The following is a 22,089-nucleotide window of genomic DNA, read 5'->3' as shown; positions in this document are numbered from 1 at the left end:
TCTGCATCTGCTCATGCTACTGCTACTGCTCCTCCTTCAATCACAACTGTTCCTTTCAGCAATGCAGAAATACTGAGTGCATGATGGCCCTAAATTAATACTATGAAAAGAGAAGTAAAAAAATGGAAGTGTCACACCTGCATGGCATAGGAGCAAACAGTTCCACATTCTGGTTTAGCAGCGTCTGGACCTGCTCAAGGTGCTCCTGTTGCTGCTTCTTCTGCAGTCACAACTTTTTCTTTCAGCATTGCAGAAATACTGGGTGCACAGTGACCCTAAATTAATACTATGAAAAGGAAAGAAAAAATGGAAGTGTCACATGCATCAGAACATCCTCTGTTGGCACTTTAGGATCTGCACAGGCATGACAATGCCAATAAACCACACTGTTGGCACAAGGTAATGTATGGGCTGATGGTGACTAGAGAGCAAGACAGGGAACAGAAACCCACAAGAAGAAATGAAACCTCACAATGTGAGTCAATCTGCAGGGAAGCAGAAAGGCCGAAACTGTGTAGATATATGCACAGGAATAAACACAACACATGGCCAGTGTGAGTAGCTGATGACTGAGCACATGGAAACAGCGTATGGCACAAGATACAAAATTAGGTCTGCAGTGGTTGAACTCAGTGTTAGACTTACCCCACCCAGCTTAGTGGTGCCAGCTGGTATGGACTTCCCATCAGTGGGTCTGCACGTACCACATGTTGAGTGCATCCTCCATGGCAGTTGTCCTCACTCTTTCACTGTGATAACCATTCCAACTCATCTGCATTCATTGCAATACCTACTGGTGGGGGTACTAAAATTGTAAACTGACTGCTAAAAGCAGACCACCAGTGATGTGTCCACTCTGGAGTTTACCATTGTTCTCAGTTCATGACTGTTTGCCAAAGATGGAGTACTGCTCATTGCAGGAACTTGACAGATGTGCACTCATTGCATTGCGCAGCAGGATTCAGTGCCTGGAAAGCCTCATGAATGTACAGAGAAAAGTTACACTACAGGTCTCATCCTTAATGGAACAAATTTATCATCACAAAGAGAAAATGGGTTGCTGAGGACACAGTTTCTCAACAATGAATTGTTTGCTCAGTAGAACTGATGGTGTCACCTTGTGTGGTAAATGATTCATCAATAAGCACTCTTCATTGAAAAGTACCCTTCAGTGAATACAGTGTGGAAGGTACTGCTGGAGCACCAATAACATCTCTACAATAAACAACATGTGCAAGCATGACCAAATGATTTTGTACTCTAAGTTCAATTCAATTGAAGGATTATTCATCGCCATGGTGCAGTGTGAAACTCTACAGTTCTTACCAAGATGATGTTTTAAACTGCTATAATATCCACGTCTGGAGTGATGAAAATCAATATGTTGTACTTGTCTCAGATTTTCAGCAATGATTCTCAAGCAACTTGTAAGCTGGCACTGAGCAAGATAAATTAATAGGACATTATTTTTTGGTTGCTTGTTTGAATTGTGCAAGTTAGCTAGTGTTAATTTGTGATATTCTGCCCACAATTGTTAGGACTAATTGTTACCACTTTGAACAGCTGCTATGAACGTAATTTGTTGATTTAAGCTGTAAGTCACTTATGTCAATAAAAACCTGCCAATAAGTATTCATTCCTTGCAATAGTTCTTTATTGCAAAGTACTCAGTTTGAAATCCTGTTCTGTTTGTATAATTTTGGCCGTAAACATTAAGGGCACTCTCTAAAAGGCATTACTGAGTTGTTCAGATTTTTTGAAAGTTGTCTTTTAGGAGAGTCTGGTGTGTGTGCCCAGATGGAAGTTTTATACACATGGAATTATGGACTTGTAGTACTTTACAGGAGTGACTACATTCAAAACATGGAATTTTTTTTATCATTTATTATACACGAACATAAAATAACTTCTGAATAGTGCCATCACAGACTTAGTAAATTTTCATGTGAGCATTGCAGTTTGTAGACAGTTTATGTTGAATGGAAATTAAAAACTACTAATATCTCAGGGATTGTTTTGTCTACAGACACATTCAGTTGACAATACTAATAATTTCAGTAATATGAGGCTGAAATTTCTTTAAAGTACTGCTAGGGAAGTGTTCCATTTCATAAATCTAATAAATTAAGTGAACTCACCAAACAGTGAGAAGCTTACTTTCAAAAAATGGCTCGTAGCACTTCTGACGTCATCAGTCCCCAAAGCTTACTTTCTGACAGTCTTTTTGTTGTGCCTATCTGCAACTCAGCATCTCCACTATATGGTGAGTAGCAACTATCCTTTTGGCAATATTGTCATATTCCACCTTGATTTTCCATTGTTTAAATTAAGTGAACACTCTGTATGAAATACACTGAAGTTCCAAAGAAACTAGTGTAGGCACGTGTATTCAAATACAGAGATATGTAAACAGGCAGAATATGGCACTATGGTCGGCAATGCCTATACAAGACAACAAGTGTCTGGCACAGCTGTTAGATTGGTTACTGCTGTTACAATGGCAAGTTATCAAGATTTAAATGAGTTTTAACATGGTGTTGTAGTCAGCGCATGAGCGATGGGACACAGCATCTCCGAGGTAGTGATGAAGGGGGGACTTTCCCGTATGACCATTAGATGAGTGTACCATTAATATGAGGAATCCAGTAAAATATCAAACCTCTGACATCGCTGTGGCCAAAAAAGATCCTGTAAGATTGGGACCAATGACATCTGAAGAGAATCATTCAATGTGACAGAAGTGCAGCCCTTCTGCAAATTGCTGCAGATTTCAATGCTAGTCCATCAACAAGTGTCAGTGTGTGAACCATTCAATGAAACATCATCAATATGGGCTTTCAGAGCCAAAGGCCCACTCACATACCCTTCATGACTGCACAACATGAACTTTTTCACCTCACCTGGGCCCATCATTGTTGACATTGGAGTGTTGGTGACTGGAAACATGTTGCCTGGTTGATAAGTCTAATTTCAAATTGTGTTGATCAGATGGATGTGTACAGGTATTGAGACACTCTCATGAATCTGTGGACCCTGCATGTCAGCAGGGGACTGTTCAAGCCGGTGGAGGCTCTGTGATGGTATGGGGCATGTGCAGTTGGAGTGATATGGGACCCCTGGTACATCTGGTAAGAGTAAATGATACATTGGTGACATGTGTATAGTGTTGCAGAACTTTTTAACAAACATTTCATAACTGTTACTGAAAAGATGGGGTTGTCAGGTTCAGTAGATGCTGCTATGGATTACCTTAGACCAGACATTTCAAGTAACTTCCATAATATGAATTTGACCCTCACTACCCCAACAGAAATAATGTCCATCATAAAATCTTTAAAATCAAAAACATCTAGTGGGAATGATGAAATATCAACAAATTTAATTAAAGAATGTGATTCTGAGCTAAGTAACATATTAAGCTATCTGTGTAACCAGTCGTTTATTAGTGGAATATTTCCTGAATAGCTGAAATATGCTGAAGTTAAGCCACTGTTTGAGAAGGGAGATAAAGAAATAGCATCAAATTTCCGTCCAATTTCACTGTTGCCAGCATTCTCAAAAATTTTCGAAAAAGTAATGTACAGTCGTCTTTATAACCATCTTATCTCAAATAACATACTGTCAAAGTCACAGTTTGGATTTCTAAAGGGTTCTGATATCTAGAAGGCTATCTACACTTACAGTGAAAATGTGCTTAATTCCTTCGATAAAAAATTGCAGGCAACTGGTATATTTTGTGATCTGTCAAAGGCATTTGACTGTGTAAATCATCATATCCTTAGAATATTATAGTGTCACAGGAAATGCTGCAAAATGGTTCAAATCTTATATCTCTGGCAGGAAACAAAGGGTGTTATTAGGAAAGAGACATGTATCAAGCTATCAGGCATCATCCAACTGGGAACTAATTACATGTGGGGGTCCCACAAGTTCCAATTTTAGGGCCCTTACTATTTCTTGTGTATATCAATGACCTTTCATCTACATTCTAAATCTACATTCATACTCCGCAAGCCACCCAACGGTGTGTGGCGGAGGGCACTTTACGTGCCACTGTCATTACCTCCCTTTCCTGTTCCAGTCGCGTATGGTTCGCGGGAAGAACGACTGTCTGAAAGCCTCCGTGCGCGCTCTAATCTCTCTAATTTTACATTCGTGATCTCCTCGGGAGGTATAAGTAGGGGGAAGCAATATACTCGATACCTCATCCAGAAACGCACCCTCTCGAAACCTGGCGAGCAAGCTACACCGCGATACAGAGCGCCTCTCTTGCAGAGTCTGCCACTTGAGTTTATTAAACATCTCCGTAATGCTATCACGGTTACCAAATAGCCCTGTGACGAAACACGCCGCTCTTCTTTGGATCTTCTCTATCTCCTCCGTCAACCCGATCTGGTACGGATCCCACACTGATGAGCAATACTCAAGTATAGGTCGAACGAGTGTTTTGTAAGCCACCTCCTTTGTTGCTGGACTACATTTTCTAAGCACTCTCCCAATGAATCTCAACCTCGTACCCGCCTTACCAACAATTAATTTTATATGATCATTCCACTTCAAATCGTTGCGCACGCATACTCCCAGATATTTTACAGAAGTAACTGCTACCAGTGTTTGTTCCGCTATCATATAATCATACAATAAAGGATCCTTCTTTCTATGTATTCGCAATACATTACATTTGTCTATGTTAAGGGACAGTTGCCACTCCCTGCACCAAGTGCCTATCCGCTGCAGATCTTCCTGCATTTCGCTACAATTTTCTAATGCTGCAACTTCTCTGTATACTACAGCATCATCCGCGAAAAGCCGCATGGAACTTGTAAATGGACCGCCAAAAGTCGTCGTAGATATCTTTTGCTAATTGCTGTAATCGCACTATTTCACTCCCATTTACGGAGCTTGTTAGCACTTGATGTTAGGTTGGCGCCATTACAAAATATTGTATTGTAGTAATCGCTGCTGCTTGCTGGATCGCTGCGGTGTCTCGTTGCTGATGCTGGCTCTAAATTTGTGTTGTCTAGGGTAAACACATGAGGTTCCATGTTTTTCATGTGCTTTTGATGATAAAGAACGAGCGAAACCAACACATATGTAAACATCAAACATTTATTCCTTTAGTGGCCATATTAATTCCACTGTCCACCAAAGACCATAACACAACACAAAGTAGTACTTCCTTTACATGTTCTTTGACTTGTTTTGCCAAACAATAACACAGAAACACACTTCACCAAAGTGACATTCCGACTGCCCTGCCTGCCTCCGACTGGCCTGTATTTATAACATTGTCAAAGAACTACTAAAAAGAGATATAGTTTATAAGTCACATATACATCTGTTATCATAATTTGTGCAGAAAAGTTATTAATTTGCATCGAGTGACATAATTTAACATGTTATTAAAATGACAGACAGATTTGTTGACTTGACAGAATAATTCTTTGTTACAAAAAGGTCGTTTTTTAGAAGTTTGTCAATTGACTTCTCTAATTTGCATAAATAAGTAAGTAACGTGAATTATGAAGAATTACATAGGTTTTCGTCTAAAATAGGATTGATTACGTGAATACTGAGTGAAAACGCTCCTAGTGAACAAATAGGTTTCACTGGGTGATTTTTATTTAATGAGATCCAAAATACTTAAGTTGGCCACTATTTTTTGTACTTCATATTAATTATTTAAGATAAACTTAGTGTTTTTCATGATGACATTTGCTGTATCAGTGATCAAGTGATATAAACTTTTGTGTGGGTCAGTTATTCAGTATAATTTAATGGGTTGACTGTTTATGGAGACATGTTGTGCAATCATTGTTAACATACACAATAATTTTTCTATAATCATAAATACTCATTAAACTGGTTGAATTTGGAAGGGATCGCATACTTCATTAAAGTAAAGCCTTTAATATGTATCGTTACAAACTTCCGACACTATCTACTAGGTCATTTATATATTTCATCAGTAACATTACCAGATGTCAAGTTCGTTTTGTTTACCGATGATACGAACATTGCAATAAATATCAAATCAAGTGTAGTCTTAGAAAGATCAACTAATAAAATATTTGTGGACATTAATCACTGGTTCCTAGCCAATTCTTTGTCACTAAACTTTGAAAAAACACACTACATGCAGTTCAGAACTTGTAAGGGGTGTCCCAAGAGTATATGTCTAACATACGATGACAAGAAGATAGAAGAAGTGGACAATGTTAAATTCTTGGGATTACAGCTTGATAATAAATTCAACTGGGAGGAGCACACCACAGAACTGCTGAAGTGTCTTAACAAATCTCTGTTTGCAATGCGAATTTTGTCAGACATAGGGGATATAAAAATGAAAAAGCTGGCATACTAAGCTTACTTTCATTCCATAATGTCATATGGGATTATTTTTTGGGTAATTCATCAAGCCAAGCTAAAGTTTTCCGGGCACAAAAACGTGCAGTAAGAGTTATATGTGGTGTGAACTCAAGAACATCCTGCAGAAGCCTGTTTAGGGAACTAGGGATACTAACTACTGCTTCCCAATATATTTATTCTTTAATGAAATTTGTCATTAAAAATATATCACTTTTTCAAACCAACAGCTCAATTCATGGAATCAATATTAGAAATAAAAATAATCTTCAGAAGGATTTAAAGTCACTTAGTCTTGTACAAAAAGGTGTGCATTATTCAGGAACACACATTTTCAATAACTTGCCAGCAGCCATAAAAAGCTTAACAACCAGTGAAATTCAGTTTAAGAGAAGCCTAAAGGATTTATTGGTGGCCAACTCCTACTCCATTGATGAATTTCTTAGTAAAACCAACTGATTTGTATATAAGTATAACATAACTCCTGCACAATTTCAGTGCAGAATCTAACTTCTGCACCATTTCAGTGCAGTAATGTGTTCATTGTAAATACGTATTACAGTAGTTGTATTACCTTATAAATAAATAAAAAACTTTTTTATTTTAAATTCAGTGCATTAGTATTTGTAAAATGACTCTTAGTGTTCATTAAAAAATGACGATCATTCCACTTGGGACCTGTGGAATGGTACATTAGCATATTTGTTTTAGTTGTAAATATTTGTCATGTATTGTTTTTCTGACATGTTCCACATCCTGGAGGACCTCCTCACTACGGATCAATTGGAATGAAAGTAAATCTAATCTAATCTAATCTAATCTAGGTGACTGGTGACACATACCACCATCCACACATCACCTGCATCCATTCATGTCCATTGTGCATTCTGACAGACTAGGGCAATTCCAGCAGGACAATGTGACACCCCACATGTCCAAAACTGGTACAGAGTGACTCAAGGAACACTCTTATGAGTTTGAACACTTCCGCTGGTCACAAAACTCCCCAAACCTAAACATTATTGAGAATATCTGGGATGCCTTACAATATGCTGTTCAGAAGAGATCTCCAACCCCTTGTACTCTTATGGATTTATGGACAACCCTGCAGGAATCATGGTGTGAATTCCCTCCAGGACTACCTCAGACATTAGTGGAGTCCATGCCACGTCATGTTGCGGCACTTATTTGTGCTCGCGGGGGCCCTACACGATATTAGGCAGGTATACCAGTTTCTTTCCCTATTAGCTTCAGAATTCTGTGCATGGTCCCCACAAAACAATGGAAATGAGAGGAAGTCATGGTGATATATGACACTGAGTGAGATGGCACAGGCAGTTAGCACAGTGGAGTTGCATTCAAGAGGACGATGGTTCAAATCTGCATCCGGGCCATCCAGATTCAGGTTTTCAATGATTTCCTAAATCACTCCAGCCAAATACTAAAAAATGTTCAAAGGTGTGTGAACTCCTAAGCGACCAAACTGCTGAGGTCATTGGTCCCTAGACTTACACACTACTTAATCCAACTTAAACTAACTTTTGCTAAGAACAACACACACACCCATACCCAAGAGAAGACTCGAACCTCTGATGGGAGGGGCTGTGCAATTCGTGACATGGCGCCTCAAACCACGCGGCCTCTCTGCACAGCCAAAATACTAGGACAGCTACTTTGAGAGGGCATGACTGATTTTCCTCCCCACCCTTGAAACAATCTGAGCTCGTGCTCCATCTCTAATGACCTACATGACAACGGGATGTCTTCCTTTCTTACTTTTCATGATCTATGGACACTCACCAGCTGCCCATCACTCACGGAGACTGAGTGTCTATGGGGTATCCTTAAACTACTCTGACACAGCTGAGGAACACCTGAATGAGTGCTCTGTGTAAGGGGAATGTATAGATCTCCAGTGGTATTGTACAGCTAAACAAACAGATTCATATGGCACTCTGGCAGACCATTGTAACATTTGTGTGTACGTACAATGACAGATGCACCCAGTGGCCCAATTCCTCATACATAAATCTTCCACCAATGTGTAACAACATGTACTTCAAATCATCAGGAGTTGCATTCCAAGTTTCAAGTGTCCAGTCATGGTGGTGCTGCATCATGCTAATTTATGTGCCTTGTAAGATGAAGTTAGCAGAGGTACTAGGTAGGGCTTTGGTGTCTGTACCTCAGAGTGGTATCATCCTGAATGGTACAGCTATTGTCTAGCTTTGGATTGCCAAGTGACCTTTTTCAACTCAGCCTGCTGTATCTTGGACTTGCTGTTACAGTCTTGGTGGCCGTTGACAAGAACCTTGTCTGCATATTGTTGACTGCAGGAGACTCGCTGTGAATCCTCAGTGTCCTGTGAAATGCCCAAACACCCTAATGATGTCACAGACAGAGAGAGAGAGAGAGAGAGAGAGAGAGAGAGAGAGAGAGAGAGAGAGAGTGTGTGTGTGTGTGTGTGTGTGTGTGTGTGTGTGTGTGTGTGTGTGTTTTCCAGGCACTGTCAAACAGCTCTATTCTCTCATCTTGTCCATCTCATGTGTGCTTGTCACAGATACATGTGCTGTGTGACATCTCTCACTGACAAGGCTGCCAGTTGAAATACTCATACGGTATTTATTTGTGACTGATATTCACCAATCTGATGAACTGCTCTCTCATTGTCAATGCCATGAATTCCTAATTTCTTACCCTACAAGTACAACATGGGTATTACTTTGACAACTGCTTACACTGATATACCAAGAGATAATTAAAGTCTGTGTTTATCATTACTACTAAACACGTGTCATTTGTCATTGGAACCTTTGAGTTATTTATATTTTAGTTACAAAAATTCCAAGAAAACAGGCAAGAAGCAGTTCTCTTCATCCAATACACATCTCAAATAATTAACACAATGCTAAAACCAAGCAAATTTGGGCTGATACATATTGGTATTGATTGTCATTTTTCCTGCATACCATCTGCATAAGGAATAAATGGGAAGAGGGGGGGGGGGGGGGGAATTACACTGATACAGTATGTACCTTATGCCATACACCATACAGTGGCTTCTTGCAGAGTTCAGATTTAAATGATGCAGGTGAACATGTAGATTTGCAATTTCCACCCATAAAAACATTCTAACATAACTAATTGTGGGCTATAACCAGTGCTCTGGTACCAAAAGTCAGAGCTGAATAATTTTCTGCTCACAAAATGCAGAAGTAATATGATGTCCTCTGTACCTCATTTTTTCTCTTGTCACTGCAGTCTAACTTACAGTTTCATCTTCTCCAAGGTACTCACTGAACATAGTTACACTCTATTAATAGCTATTGTTGTGAAAAATAAGTATCTTCAATTCTCTGTAGAAAGTTAGAAGCTAAACATTCTGAAAGTAAAAACTTCCTGGCAGATTAAAACTGTGTGCCGGACCGAGACTCGAACTCGGGACCTTTGCCTTTCGCGGGCAAGCGCTCTACCGACTGAGCTACCCAAGCACAACTCATGCCCTGTCCTCACAGCTTTAATTCCGCCAGTTCCTGCTGTGAGGACGGGGCGTGAGTCGTGCTTGGGTAGCTCAGTCGGTAGAGCACTTGCCCGTGAAAGGCAAAAGGTCCCGAGTTCGGGTCTCGGTCCGGCACAGTTTTAATCTGGCAGGAAGTTTCATATCAGCGCACACTCCACTATAGAGTGAAAATTTCATTCTAGATTCTGAAAGTAGTTACAAAATGTTAATTCATTCTTGTCATGACTGAAGATTATGTCTTTTCTTAAACAGACATTCTTAACACCCCTACCACAAAAAAATTGTTTTCACAAACTTTTTCCCTTCTGCAGCTGGAGGAAAGAAAGAATGGACAGGACTTATTGGAGAATTGGTAAATGATAGGGCAGACATGATTGTTGCACCACTCACCATAAATCCAGAGAGAGCAGAATTCATTGAATTCAGCAAGCCTTTCAAATACCAAGGAATAACAATTCTAGAAAAAAAGGTAGAAAATATCATTAAATGAGTGAATTATGTACTACACTAGTTAAAATAAATGCTATTCTATTTATATTTCAACTTTGCAGCCTTCCCGCTCGTCAACACTTGTTTCATTTCTACAACCATTCAGTAATACCTTGTGGATCTTAGTTATGGTATCAGTGCATGTAGTTGCTTTGGTACTCTATCTCCTGGATCGTTTCTCACCTTTTGGCCGCTTCAAGCTAGCTAACAATGATGGAACTGAGGAGGATGCTCTAAACTTGTCCAGTGCAATATGGTTTGCCTGGGGAGTGTTGCTGAATAGTGGAATTGGTGAAGGTAAGAGGCTGCACTTTTCTTTATTTGCTAATTAAAGAAATTATTCCAGTTAAACTAAGTGACCAACAACATGAAAAAATTGAATATGTCAATACCACATCGCAATAATTCCACTTCCTGCACAGTTTCCTTACCACTAAGATGCACTGTATCAGTTCATCAGTCATACGTTGCCCAGCTGACAGCTGGATAAATGACTTCATGCAGTTCTACAGTGCTGCTTATTGCAAATCCTTCCTCCTGACTGAACATGAAGTAGTCAGTTACCAATTTCACCACCAGTATCCATACACACACACACGCACATTTATACAGCCTCTGTAAAATTTTAGAAAATTACTGAAATATTGCAGAGCCATGATACATCTGATGTGAAGCTTTTAAAAATTCTGGTAGGACATGATATTATATCTGAAATGTCTCCTGAAGATCCACCATCACCTGCTATCAAGTTTATATGTTATTATTATATCAGAAACAACCACTCTAAATGGACACTGGTTCTGCCTACGTTTGTTAAAGGTACAGCATTTGCATAAAAAATGTGATGTTAAGTAGTCACTTGTCAAAAGTGATCATTGCAAAAAAATTGTCATGTGACTGGAATGCTATTTAATTGCTATATACTTCTACAGTTGCATAATGGCCTTGTGTATTACATTAGTTGTGGACAAAACAATTACTGCTATAAGTAAAATAGTAATAAAACCATTGACATACAAGACTACACATAAGAATAATAATGTATTCAGTAATGGCTCATTTCATAATAGAAGAGAATAATGGAGAATCAGGGTTATGAAACATAAGGAGAAGACTGCATATTGCGCATTTGCAAACAAAAATAACATTCACAAGTTATTTCCAACTGATATTCCTCGGAAGGTTCCCATAGCTACTGTGACTAATAAAACACATGAAAAATTGAAACCTAATACAGCTACACTTTGTTTTCTGTTAATACTAGGTACACCCAGAAGTTTCTCAGCACGTGTCCTTGGCATGGTATGGGCTGGTTTTGCTATGATAATTGTTGCCTCGTACACTGCCAATCTGGCTGCCTTCCTAGTGTTAGAAAGACCTAAAACAAAGCTTACAGGAATAAATGATGCAAGGGTATGTATGAAATTCTCTGACTGCACAGAGATTCTATAATTTAATCTGTTATGTAGTATTTTTATTTTATCATTGTGTTCCTCATCCATTTGCATATCATGTTTCATATACGAAGGCAAATTAGAAAGCCTTTGCACCTATTTTTTTTTAGCCAAATTATGACTATAAATGTGAAGTCAACATATCCATTCCCAGTGTTGGACATTTCTTGGTTCACACTGGCTTTATCTGCAAGTAGCTCTAGCACACGGCACTGGTGTCAGTTGTTAAAGGTGGTGGTTGTGCTTCACACATCCATGGCATTAGATCCACAAAGTGTGATTCATTTTCTATAGAGCAATGGACAAACACCCATTGAGACCTACAGGAAAATGCGGCCCACATAAGGGGAAAACTGTCTCATTTTGAGAACTGTGAGGTATTGGTGGTGTGAGTTTGACATAATCCATGAAGTCTTGCATGACAATGAGTAGTTGGGAAGGCTGTGTTTGTCACTAATGACAACATATCCCACATATATCCAATGGTGAAATCATATCGGCTTAGGAACATCATGGCCATTTTGTTGGAGCTTGTCATATCAAATGGGATTACTTACGACATCGCTGATGAGTCCTTATGGTACTAGAAGTTTTCATGTTGGTGGATGCCTAAGCAGTTGGATGACATAATTATAGGTAAGAAAATTATGTCTTCACAGAATCATCTGGAACATTACTTCAAGGAGGATGAAGGTTTCCTGGACTGCATTGTTACTGGCGACGAAACATGGATATTGCATTTCACACCAGAATCCAAGCAGCGGAAACATCAGCAGAGTATAGTGTGGAAGCATTCAGGTTCACCTGTGACAAAAAGATCCATTCAGTGCCACCTGTTGGGTAAGTGGGATAGCCATGGACCACTCCTACTGGATTTGATGCCACAAGGTGCAACCATAAATGCCGACAGCTACTGTTCCACACTGTCGTGTCTGAGGGCTGTCATCAGGCAAAAGCATCAAGGGTGTCTTGATGTGGACAACTGATTTTGCTCCATGATAATGTGAGACCACATGTGGCAATCAGAATTCCTGAAAAGCTATGGGCATTTCACTGGGAGATTCTGGACCACCAACCATACAGTTCAGACCTTTTCCCTAGTGATTTCCATATTTTTGGACTGCTGAAGAAGTTCCTGCCAAGACAGCAATTCACAAGTAACAATGAAGGTAAGACAGCAGTCCCACGGTGCTTCCATAGTCAGCCGGATGAGTTCTACAACACAGGAATCTCAAATTTACTGCTGCAATGTGACAAATTTGTGTACTGGTGTGGGGATTATGTGGAAAAATAGTGTAAGATATGCAGAATGGGATGTATATTTGTCATTACCTGTGTGTACCTTACTGTGCCTAGTAAAAAATAGGGGCAAAGACTTTCTGATTTGCCCTCTTATCTTACCATATCTGAAAACTTCCAGGGATGCTGAGTGAGTCAAAAGTGCAAAGCAAACATTTACTACATATATTGTGATACTAAAGGTGATACATTATAATCTTCCAAAAAATATGATATAATTGGATGGATAAAAAAAGTACTCACCAAATGGCGGCAGAAGAAAACATAAAAATTAAGGACATGTACAAGCTTTTGGAGCTAGTGGCTCCTTATTCTGGAAGAAGGGTTGAAGGGGAAGGAAGAGGGCTAAATAAAAACGACTGGTGGGGCTTAGGACGTGGGGAGAGCTATGGGAAAATTAGGAAGAACCCCAGGTCAGGAGAGACCTACCAGACATATTCCTATTACATATGGACTAACTAGCAGCCGTGAGTGACCTACAAGTTAACATGAAATCTGGATTATGGTGACACTTAGCATTTTCTGTACATTTTTGACAGAAGTTAAAATTGCACTATGTGCCAGAAAAAAAATCTGGCATGATATCCTTTAGACAAATTGTCTTTTATTTACCCATCAGTTACTTAACGGAGTGAGTGCCTTAGAAAATATTGTTGCTCTGCTGGTTATACATCTCATTTGTGCAGTTTCCATTAGTTTTGGGGATACTATTACTTATTCATGGGAACATTTATCTGTATGCCAAATGAGGTGGTGTACTAGTAAGACAGAGGACTCACATCTGGAAGATTGAGAGAACAGGGTTTCAGTTCACCATCCAGCCACCCAAGTATAGGTTTTACATGTTTTCCCTTAGTTACTCATGACAAATGCTGAGATGATTGCTTTAAAGAGGGCATAGCTGATTTTCTTTCCTATCCCTCTCTAACTGAAGCTTGTGCTCTGTCTCTAATGACCACATCACTGATGGCACATTAAAGTCAGCTCTCCCTTCTCTTACTGCTCTATGTACTGTAAGTGTGGAGGCTTTCTGAGCTACTACTGCATTAGCTGCCATCTGTAGACCCAGGATCTTCATATTCATGAAGTTTATAGGACACTAATGAGGTAAATAATAAGTTTAATTTTTAATTTTTGCAAATTCTGAATTAACATCTTTTGCATATGGGTAATTTGTATTGATCTTTGTACCAGAACACACAATACTACCCAGAACATCAGACAAGTATTAGTTTTGTAGGTTGCCTATACCACACTTCACGTGACACACTGATTATTAGCCCACAATATTATTGGGCATACAAATCAAACATACTTGGATGTACTGGTCTTGGGGGTGCAAGGACTCTTAAGTTCCTTGTAGAAGCTACAGAAAAATATTAAGTTACAAGCTATCAACAGCATTCTTAATGTTTCCTTTCGGAGAATAAATAATTATTTATTTCTGTGTTTCCTCAGAAAACTACACTGTGTGACAACAGGGAGTAAAAGTACATAAAATTTGTATAGATTCTGCTGCAAATCCAGCCAAGACAGGTTTTTTGATCACCTTACCAACATGTTGATTATAGCAAAGGGTACCTTGTAACATTGCTAAGCATTTCCTTCCCTATCCCACTCACAAATGCAGTGAGGTGTGTGACTGCAAGGAATTTTACTGAGGAAGATTCATTTTAATTATGAAGATTAATATTTATTTCTTTACCAATTTGGTTTTTGTTAGATAAAGAGTTAAACTGCTTGTTAGAAACCAGTTATAAACTGCTTCAGCTAAAGTCTTCACTAAGTATGACAATGATATTTGCACTTGCAAATGTTACATCTTAGGAGAAGCCAATTAAGTGAATTTGGTAGATAATACTTATATGTTTAAAACATGATCCCTTAAGGGATATAATTATGTACATCAGAACAGGAACAAATAGTAGTTTTGTCTGGGAAGAATGGTGGGAACATGGAAGAGGTGTGTGAAACATGTAGGTTAATATGGGGAAGCTGGCTTGCACCTACACAGGGATCAAGGTAGGGACCTGCTATTAGTACTGGTGAGAAGGCAGTATAGGGGGAAAGAGAAGGATACAGAATAAGAGATGTTGGTAAGATAGGAAGAACATATGGGTAATAATATGATACTGGAATGTACTGGCTGATATATAAATAATGGAAGGAGTAGTGGTAATGACTCACTGTATGGTCGAGACATTGAGCATTTGACAGATCCATAAACAAAACAGAAAATGTTGCTGAGCTTTAAGACAAGCTTTTCCAAGCTAATTAATACAAAACACACCTACACATTCCTGGTTATATTGGTGTATCTAACTACATGTCTCCACAAAGCAGCTCCACACAGCAGCTATTCAGCATGGGCAAGAGGAGAAAGGCGGCAGGGAAGGGGTGATACAGGTGGAGGAAAGGATGGCTGTTCATTGGGAGGAAGAGGCACCAATGTAACAGGATAGGAATGTGACACTGGCGACTTTATCCTGGCACATACGGGGGGACTTTCATGTGGTTTACAATGATGTGGAAGAGTCGGTTAGGAGGAGATAAGTGACACGATACAGAAAGAAGGAAACTGTGAAGGAGAAAGTGTGCTACTGGGTATTAGAGTGTGCTACTGGGTATTAGAGGTACCAGTGTGTACAGCAATCTGGACCACAACCTATGAAGGTCTTGCTGTATGGTGGTACAACATGCAATGTGTGGTTTTCATGGGCAATACAGAGGGTGGAAATGATGTTTATGTTTATCTCTGTTCCAATTTTCTGTACAGGTTCCGGACCTCTTGGAACCAAGGTGATGCAAAACTTTCTTTGGTGTGCATATTTTGGCATTCAGAAAAGCAGGTTTTTGACCGAAGTTTTGTGAAATAATTTCCCCATGACAAAAAAACGTCTGTTTTAATGATTACAAACCAACTTCCATATCATATTTACAACACTCTCTCCCACATTTCATGATAATACAAAACAAACTGCTCTTTTTAAAATTTTTTGATATTTTCCATCAGTTCTGTATGGTAAAGAGCCCATACCACCCAGCAATACTCAAGAAGAGGACCAAAAAGTGTAATGTAGGTAGTCTCTTTAGCAGATATGTTGAACATTTGAAGTATTTTGCCAATAAAATGAAATCTTTTGTTTGCTTCCTCACAACACTTTGTACCTGATGGTTTCAATTTAAGTTACTAACAATTGTAATCCCTATACATTTAGTTGTATTGTTACCCTTTAAATTTGTGTGATTTATTGTGTAAGCAAAAGCTAATGGTAATTTTTTTAGCAATCATCTGGAGGACGCCATGCTTTTCTCGTTTAGGGTTAATTTCCACTTTTCACAGCATACAGATATCTTGTCTAAATAATTTAGCAATCGGTTTTGATCTTCTGATGAGTTAAATAGATGGTAAATGATAGAATCATCTGCAAACAGAGTAAGAGAGCTGCTCATACTGTCTGCTAAATCGTATTTAAAGATTAGGAAGAGCAGAAGACCTATAACACTTCTTTGGACAACCTCAAATATCACTTCTGTTTCATTTCATGGCTTTCTACCAATTACCCTATGAACTGTGGCCTTTCTGACAGTAAATCACATATCCAGTCACACAACTGAGACAATACTTCCGTAGGCACACAATTTGTGTTAGAAGTTGTGTTTGAGCAATGGTGTCAAAAAACCTTTTTGAAATCTAGAAATATGGAATAAATTTGAGGTCCCCTGTGGCAGCATTCATTGCTTTGTGTGAATAAAGAGCTAGTTGTGTTTCACAAGATTGATATTTTATGAATCTATGTTGCTTATGTGTCGGTAGATTATTCGCTTTCAAGTGTTTGATAATGTTTGAACATATCACTCCTTCTACCCATTAGATGAATTTTTGGATATAGTAAGTGGGTAATTTCCCCAAACCCCACAAAAAAAATATTAAAAATATTAAGTGTCATGAAATATTTTGTGTAATATAATATCTTGTATAGACACCTTTTATTAACCTGACATGTTCCACATCATTACGAAGTGTCGTATTCATGGTCTATGGAACAAGTATTTATCTAATCTAATCTAACCTAATCTAATCATATATTCCAAAATACTACTGCAAAACTTATTTCAGTGATATGGGTATATAATTCAGTGGATTTCTTATACTTCCTTTTTTGTGTATTGGTGTGACCTGTGCAACTTTCTAGTCTTAGGTATGGATCTTTAATTCAGCAAGTCATTGGACTAAAAAATGGAGCTATTTCATGAGCATACACAGAAAGGAACCTAACTGGTGTGCAATCTGGTTCAGAAGACTTGCCTTTATTAAGTGGCTTGAGTTGATTTGCTACACAAAGGGAACCTACATCTAAATTACTCATAGTATCAGCTGTTCTTGATTCAAATTATACAATATTTACTGCATCTTCTTTGGTGAAAGAATGTCAGAAAACCATGTTTAGTTCCACATCTAAATTAATGTAAGTCCAAGCATGGCTACTTCATTGTGCATGATTATTACAGTTATAATATTAAGTGCAGTTCCAAAGAAATGGAAACTCACAGACTCATTAAGTACATGGTGCAGTCACATTAATGTGACCACCACTAATGTCTTACACCAACATGCAATAATCAGTTACAAAAAGCAGGTGGCAGCACTAGCAGTGGAGGGTATATTAAATACACTCCTGGAAATTGAAATAAGAACACCGTGAATTCATTGTCCCAGGAAGGGGAAACTTTATTGACACATTCCTGGGGTCAGATACATCACATGATCACACTGACAGAACCACAGGCACATAGACACAGGCAACAGAGCATGCACAATGTCGGCACTAGTACAGTGTATATCCACCTTTCGCAGCAATGCAGGCTGCTATTCTCCCATGGAGACGATCGTAGAGATGCTGGATGTAGTCCTGTGGAACGGCTTGCCATGCCATTTCCACCTGGCGCCTCAGTTGGACCAGCGTTCGTGCTGGACGTGCAGACCGCGTGAGACGACGCTTCATCCAGTCCCAAACATGCTCAATGGGGGACAGATCTGGAGATCTTGCTGGCCAGGGTAGTTGACTTACACCTTCTAGAGCACGTTGGGTGGCACGGGATACATGCGGACGTGCATTGTCCTGTTGGAACAGCAAGTTCCCTTGCCGGTCTAGGAATGGTAGAACGATGGGTTCGATGACGGTTTGGATGTACCGTGCACTATTCAGTGTCCCCTCGACGATCACCAGTGGTGTACGGCCAGTGTAGGAGATCGCTCCCCACACCATGATGCCGGGTGTTGGCCCTGTGTGCCTCGGTCGTATGCAGTCCTGATTGTGGCGCTCACCTGCACGGCGCCAAACACGCATACGACCATCATTGGCACCAAGGCAGAAGCGACTCTCATCGCTGAAGACGACACGTCTCCATTCGTCCCTCCATTCACGCCTGTCGCGACACCACTGGAGGCGGGCTGCACGATGTTGGGGCGTGAGTGGAAGACGGCCTAACGGTGTGCGGGACCGTAGCCCAGCTTCATGGAGACGGTTGCGAATGGTCCTCGCCGATACCCCAGGAGCAACAGTGTCCCTAATTTGCTGGGAAGTGGCGGTGCGGTCCCCTACGGCACTGCGTAGGATCCTACGGTCTTGGCGTGCATCCGTGCGTCGCTGCGGTCCGGTCCCAGGTCGACGGGCACGTGCACCTTCCGCCGACCACTGGCGACAACATCAATGTACTGTGGAGACCTCACGCCCCACGTGTTGAGCAATTCGGCGGTACGTCCACCCGGCCTCCCGCATGCCCACTATACGCCCTCGCTCAAAGTCCGTCAACTGCACATACGGTTCACGTCCACGCTGTCGCGGCATGCTACCAGTGTTAAAGACTGCGATGGAGCTCCGTATGCCATGGCAAACTGGCTGACACTGACGGCGGCGGTGCGCAAATGCTGCGCAGCTAGCGCCATTCGACGGCCAACACCGCGGTTCCTGGTGTGTCCGCTGTGCCGTGCGTGTGATCATTGCTTGTACAGCCCTCTCGCAGTGTCCAGAGCAAGTATGGTGGGTCTGACACACCGGTGTCAATGTGTTCTTTTTTCCATTTCCAGGAGTGTATGTTGGGAGGAAGCAGAAACAATGCAGTCATTGTCATGATACAGAAATTGATTGATTTATCTGATGCACAAAACAGTATTATTATTGACTTTTGGGACAAGATTGGAAATATTTCCAAAATGGTTAAGTTTGTAAACTGTTTGCATGTTATCATGGTTGAAGTATACAGTGCCAACGATACTGTGGTACACTATGGGCTATAGATGACTGGGGTGAACAACATCTGTGGAACGTGTATGGGCAAAAAGACATGCAACTGTAGAGCAACTGACCACCCAGGTGAACCGAGAGGCTACTAACAGTGTCTGCTCAACATCTGATCAGCAAAAGTAGTTGTGTATGGGCCTCCTCAGTAGGAACCTGGTTCATGCATCCATGCTGACTACCATTCATTGATTACAAAGGCTGGAATTTGCATGCCAATGCTGTAACTGGATGTTCACTGAATGGTAACAGGTGGACTTTTCAGATGAATCATGTTTTATGCTTCATCAGACAGATGGCCATTGGCATGTACGGGCCTGCAACAACAGTTGGAAGGGTCCAGGCTGAAGGAGGGAGCATTGTGATCTGAGGAATGTTTTCATGGCATTATCTGGGTGATCTCATGATGCTTGAAGGCACAAAGGATCAACACAAGTATGCATTTATTCTTGGAGCCCATGTCTCCCCTTTAGACAGTTTGTTTCTTCCTTAGCACTATGGCATCTACCAGCAGGTCAATTCAAAGTGTCATACAACTCTCAGTATACACGTGTGGTTCAAAGAGCACCAGGATGAGTTTACTGTAGTCCCCTGGCCACCAAATCATCTGGATTTAAACCCAGTCAAGAATCTGTGTGACAACCTCAATCGGGCTGTTCGTTCCACTGATCCTCAACCAAGAAACTTAGTATAGATGACCACAGCACCTGAGTTTTCATGGCTCCACATCCCTTTTGGCACCTTCCACTACCTCATTAACTCTCTTCCTGCATATCCAGGATGCAAAAGGTGGTTATTCAGGCTTCTGACTAGTGGTCACATTAATGTGACTGGACCATGTAGAAACACTATACAAAAATTTTATACCAGTTCACTGAGTGCAGGTAACAGGCCCATCACTCTAGTCATGAAACAAATGCAAAGCACAGAAGACACTATCCACAGAATAATCCAATCCAGTCAAAGTAAGCAGCAGCAGTAATTGTAGTTCACTTCATAGAGGTGGTCAGATAATAGCAGCTAGCAAAGGAAAACTGAAAGTGAACCATCTTCCACACAGTCTTATATTGCTCCATATTTCACATGACCAGCCTTCAATATTGGAAGCTTCTCCACTAGGACTTTCTTCACTGGTCACGGATGATGTTGTGCATATCAGTAGTCCATATTTTCCATTTGCATGTCCTGCAGGGCTACTAAATCACTCCCCCCCCCCCCCTCCCCCCCCCCCCCCCCCATGAACAAGTGTGCAGGACTGGAACCTACATGGCTGGGAGGCAGGGGAGGATTATGTGGTAGAATTGCCAGGAGCTGAGCTATCATAGCCATCAAGACAACCTGGCACCCCTGCACTTCCATCAGGGACCCCTGGATCCACCCTGAATTCTGTTCAAAGGTGCGTGCCCATACAACTACACCCAAACAGAACTATGGCTGCATCAGCATCATGTTCCAGAGGTGAAATGGGAGATCCAAAAGCGTCCTGTGAGGGTGCCCATGTAGGAGAGCCACCAAACCTCAACAACTGATGGGTGTGCATCTGTAAGAAGGCAGGAATACACTGAACACAGAAGCCATTGAGCACAGAAACCAATTTCTTATTGTATGAAGAAACTGTTCTGCCAGCCCATGCGAGCCTGAAAAGTGGCATGGCATGGTAAGATGTTTAACACATTTTGAAATTGTTAGTTGTGAACTGGGGACCATTCTTAGCCACCAGCATGTGGGGTGCACCCTCTACTATAAAAATACATACCAAGATTAACATCATGGACAGTAACAAAGTCTGCTGGAGGCAGATAACATAGGATAAGTGCGACAAGGGCTCCACAGTGATTAACCACATGGAAACCAAGAAAGCACCTCCAAAGTAAGTGTGAATTCGGACTTGAGACTGCATCAGTGCTGGCCATGAAGAGAATGACAGGGGTGGGGCCATCTGGTGTGCCTGGCAACTGACACACTTTTGATCCACCCATGCAACATTATCATCAAGACAAGACCAGTAGATGTTGTGACATACTGGCTATTTCATCCTGGAAATCCCCCACTAGAATTAATCCAGGAGTTGGAGCACCCAGCATTGCAGACAGGATGGTACCACCAGCTGGAAGCATTTATCATCTTCTGTAATGAACACCACATCTTGGCAGACCTGAAGTTGGTGCCACAGAGGAAAAAAAAAAAAAACAGCAAAAGCCAGGCAGTTCTACACAAGAGAGCTTGATAGGTCAACACAACTCCACATACTGCACACCCATTGGAGAAGCTGGTTGTGCCTAATCACTGTACCAATGTCCTGGGAATTTATAGGGAACTCATCAAGTAATTGCTCCACCTCCATAGTGGAATGGGCAACACAGTTGACTGCCATACAGAGGATCTATGTTTGATTTCTGGTCCAGCTAGGGATTTTTCCTTGGTAGGAGGACTGGTACAGGGTACACTCTGCCACATAAGATCAACTGAGGAGATACTTGACCAATTAGTAGCAGTTCCAAGGTGAAGAAGCTCTACAATGACAGGGAGAGCAGCGTGCTGACTTCATGCCCCTCCATACCACATCCAATGACACCACTGGCAGAGGATGACAACAGTCAGTTGGGCCCAGTTGGTGCAACTAGGGCCATAATGCAGAACATCAAGTGATTGCTCCAGT

General features: G+C 40.8%; 1 protein-coding gene across 1 annotated transcript in view; it reads left to right on the top strand.

The window, feature by feature from the left end:
- The window catches only part of LOC126248855 (glutamate [NMDA] receptor subunit 1), a 613,579-nt gene that overhangs the window by 527,202 nt on the left and 64,288 nt on the right, over positions 1–22,089 (top strand). The window contains exons 12-14 of the mRNA XM_049950286.1: positions 10,198–10,355; positions 10,438–10,672; positions 11,640–11,788. Of these exons, the coding sequence (XP_049806243.1) occupies positions 10,198–10,355; positions 10,438–10,672; positions 11,640–11,788 (542 nt within the window). The remainder of the gene's footprint in view (positions 1–10,197; positions 10,356–10,437; positions 10,673–11,639; positions 11,789–22,089) is intronic.

This window comes from Schistocerca nitens, chromosome 3 (assembly GCF_023898315.1).
Source record: "Schistocerca nitens isolate TAMUIC-IGC-003100 chromosome 3, iqSchNite1.1, whole genome shotgun sequence".
Classification (NCBI taxonomy): Eukaryota; Metazoa; Arthropoda; class Insecta; order Orthoptera; family Acrididae; genus Schistocerca; species Schistocerca nitens.
The sequence above is the reverse complement of the archived record's forward strand: the minus strand, read 5'-3'. Positions and strand labels throughout refer to the sequence as shown.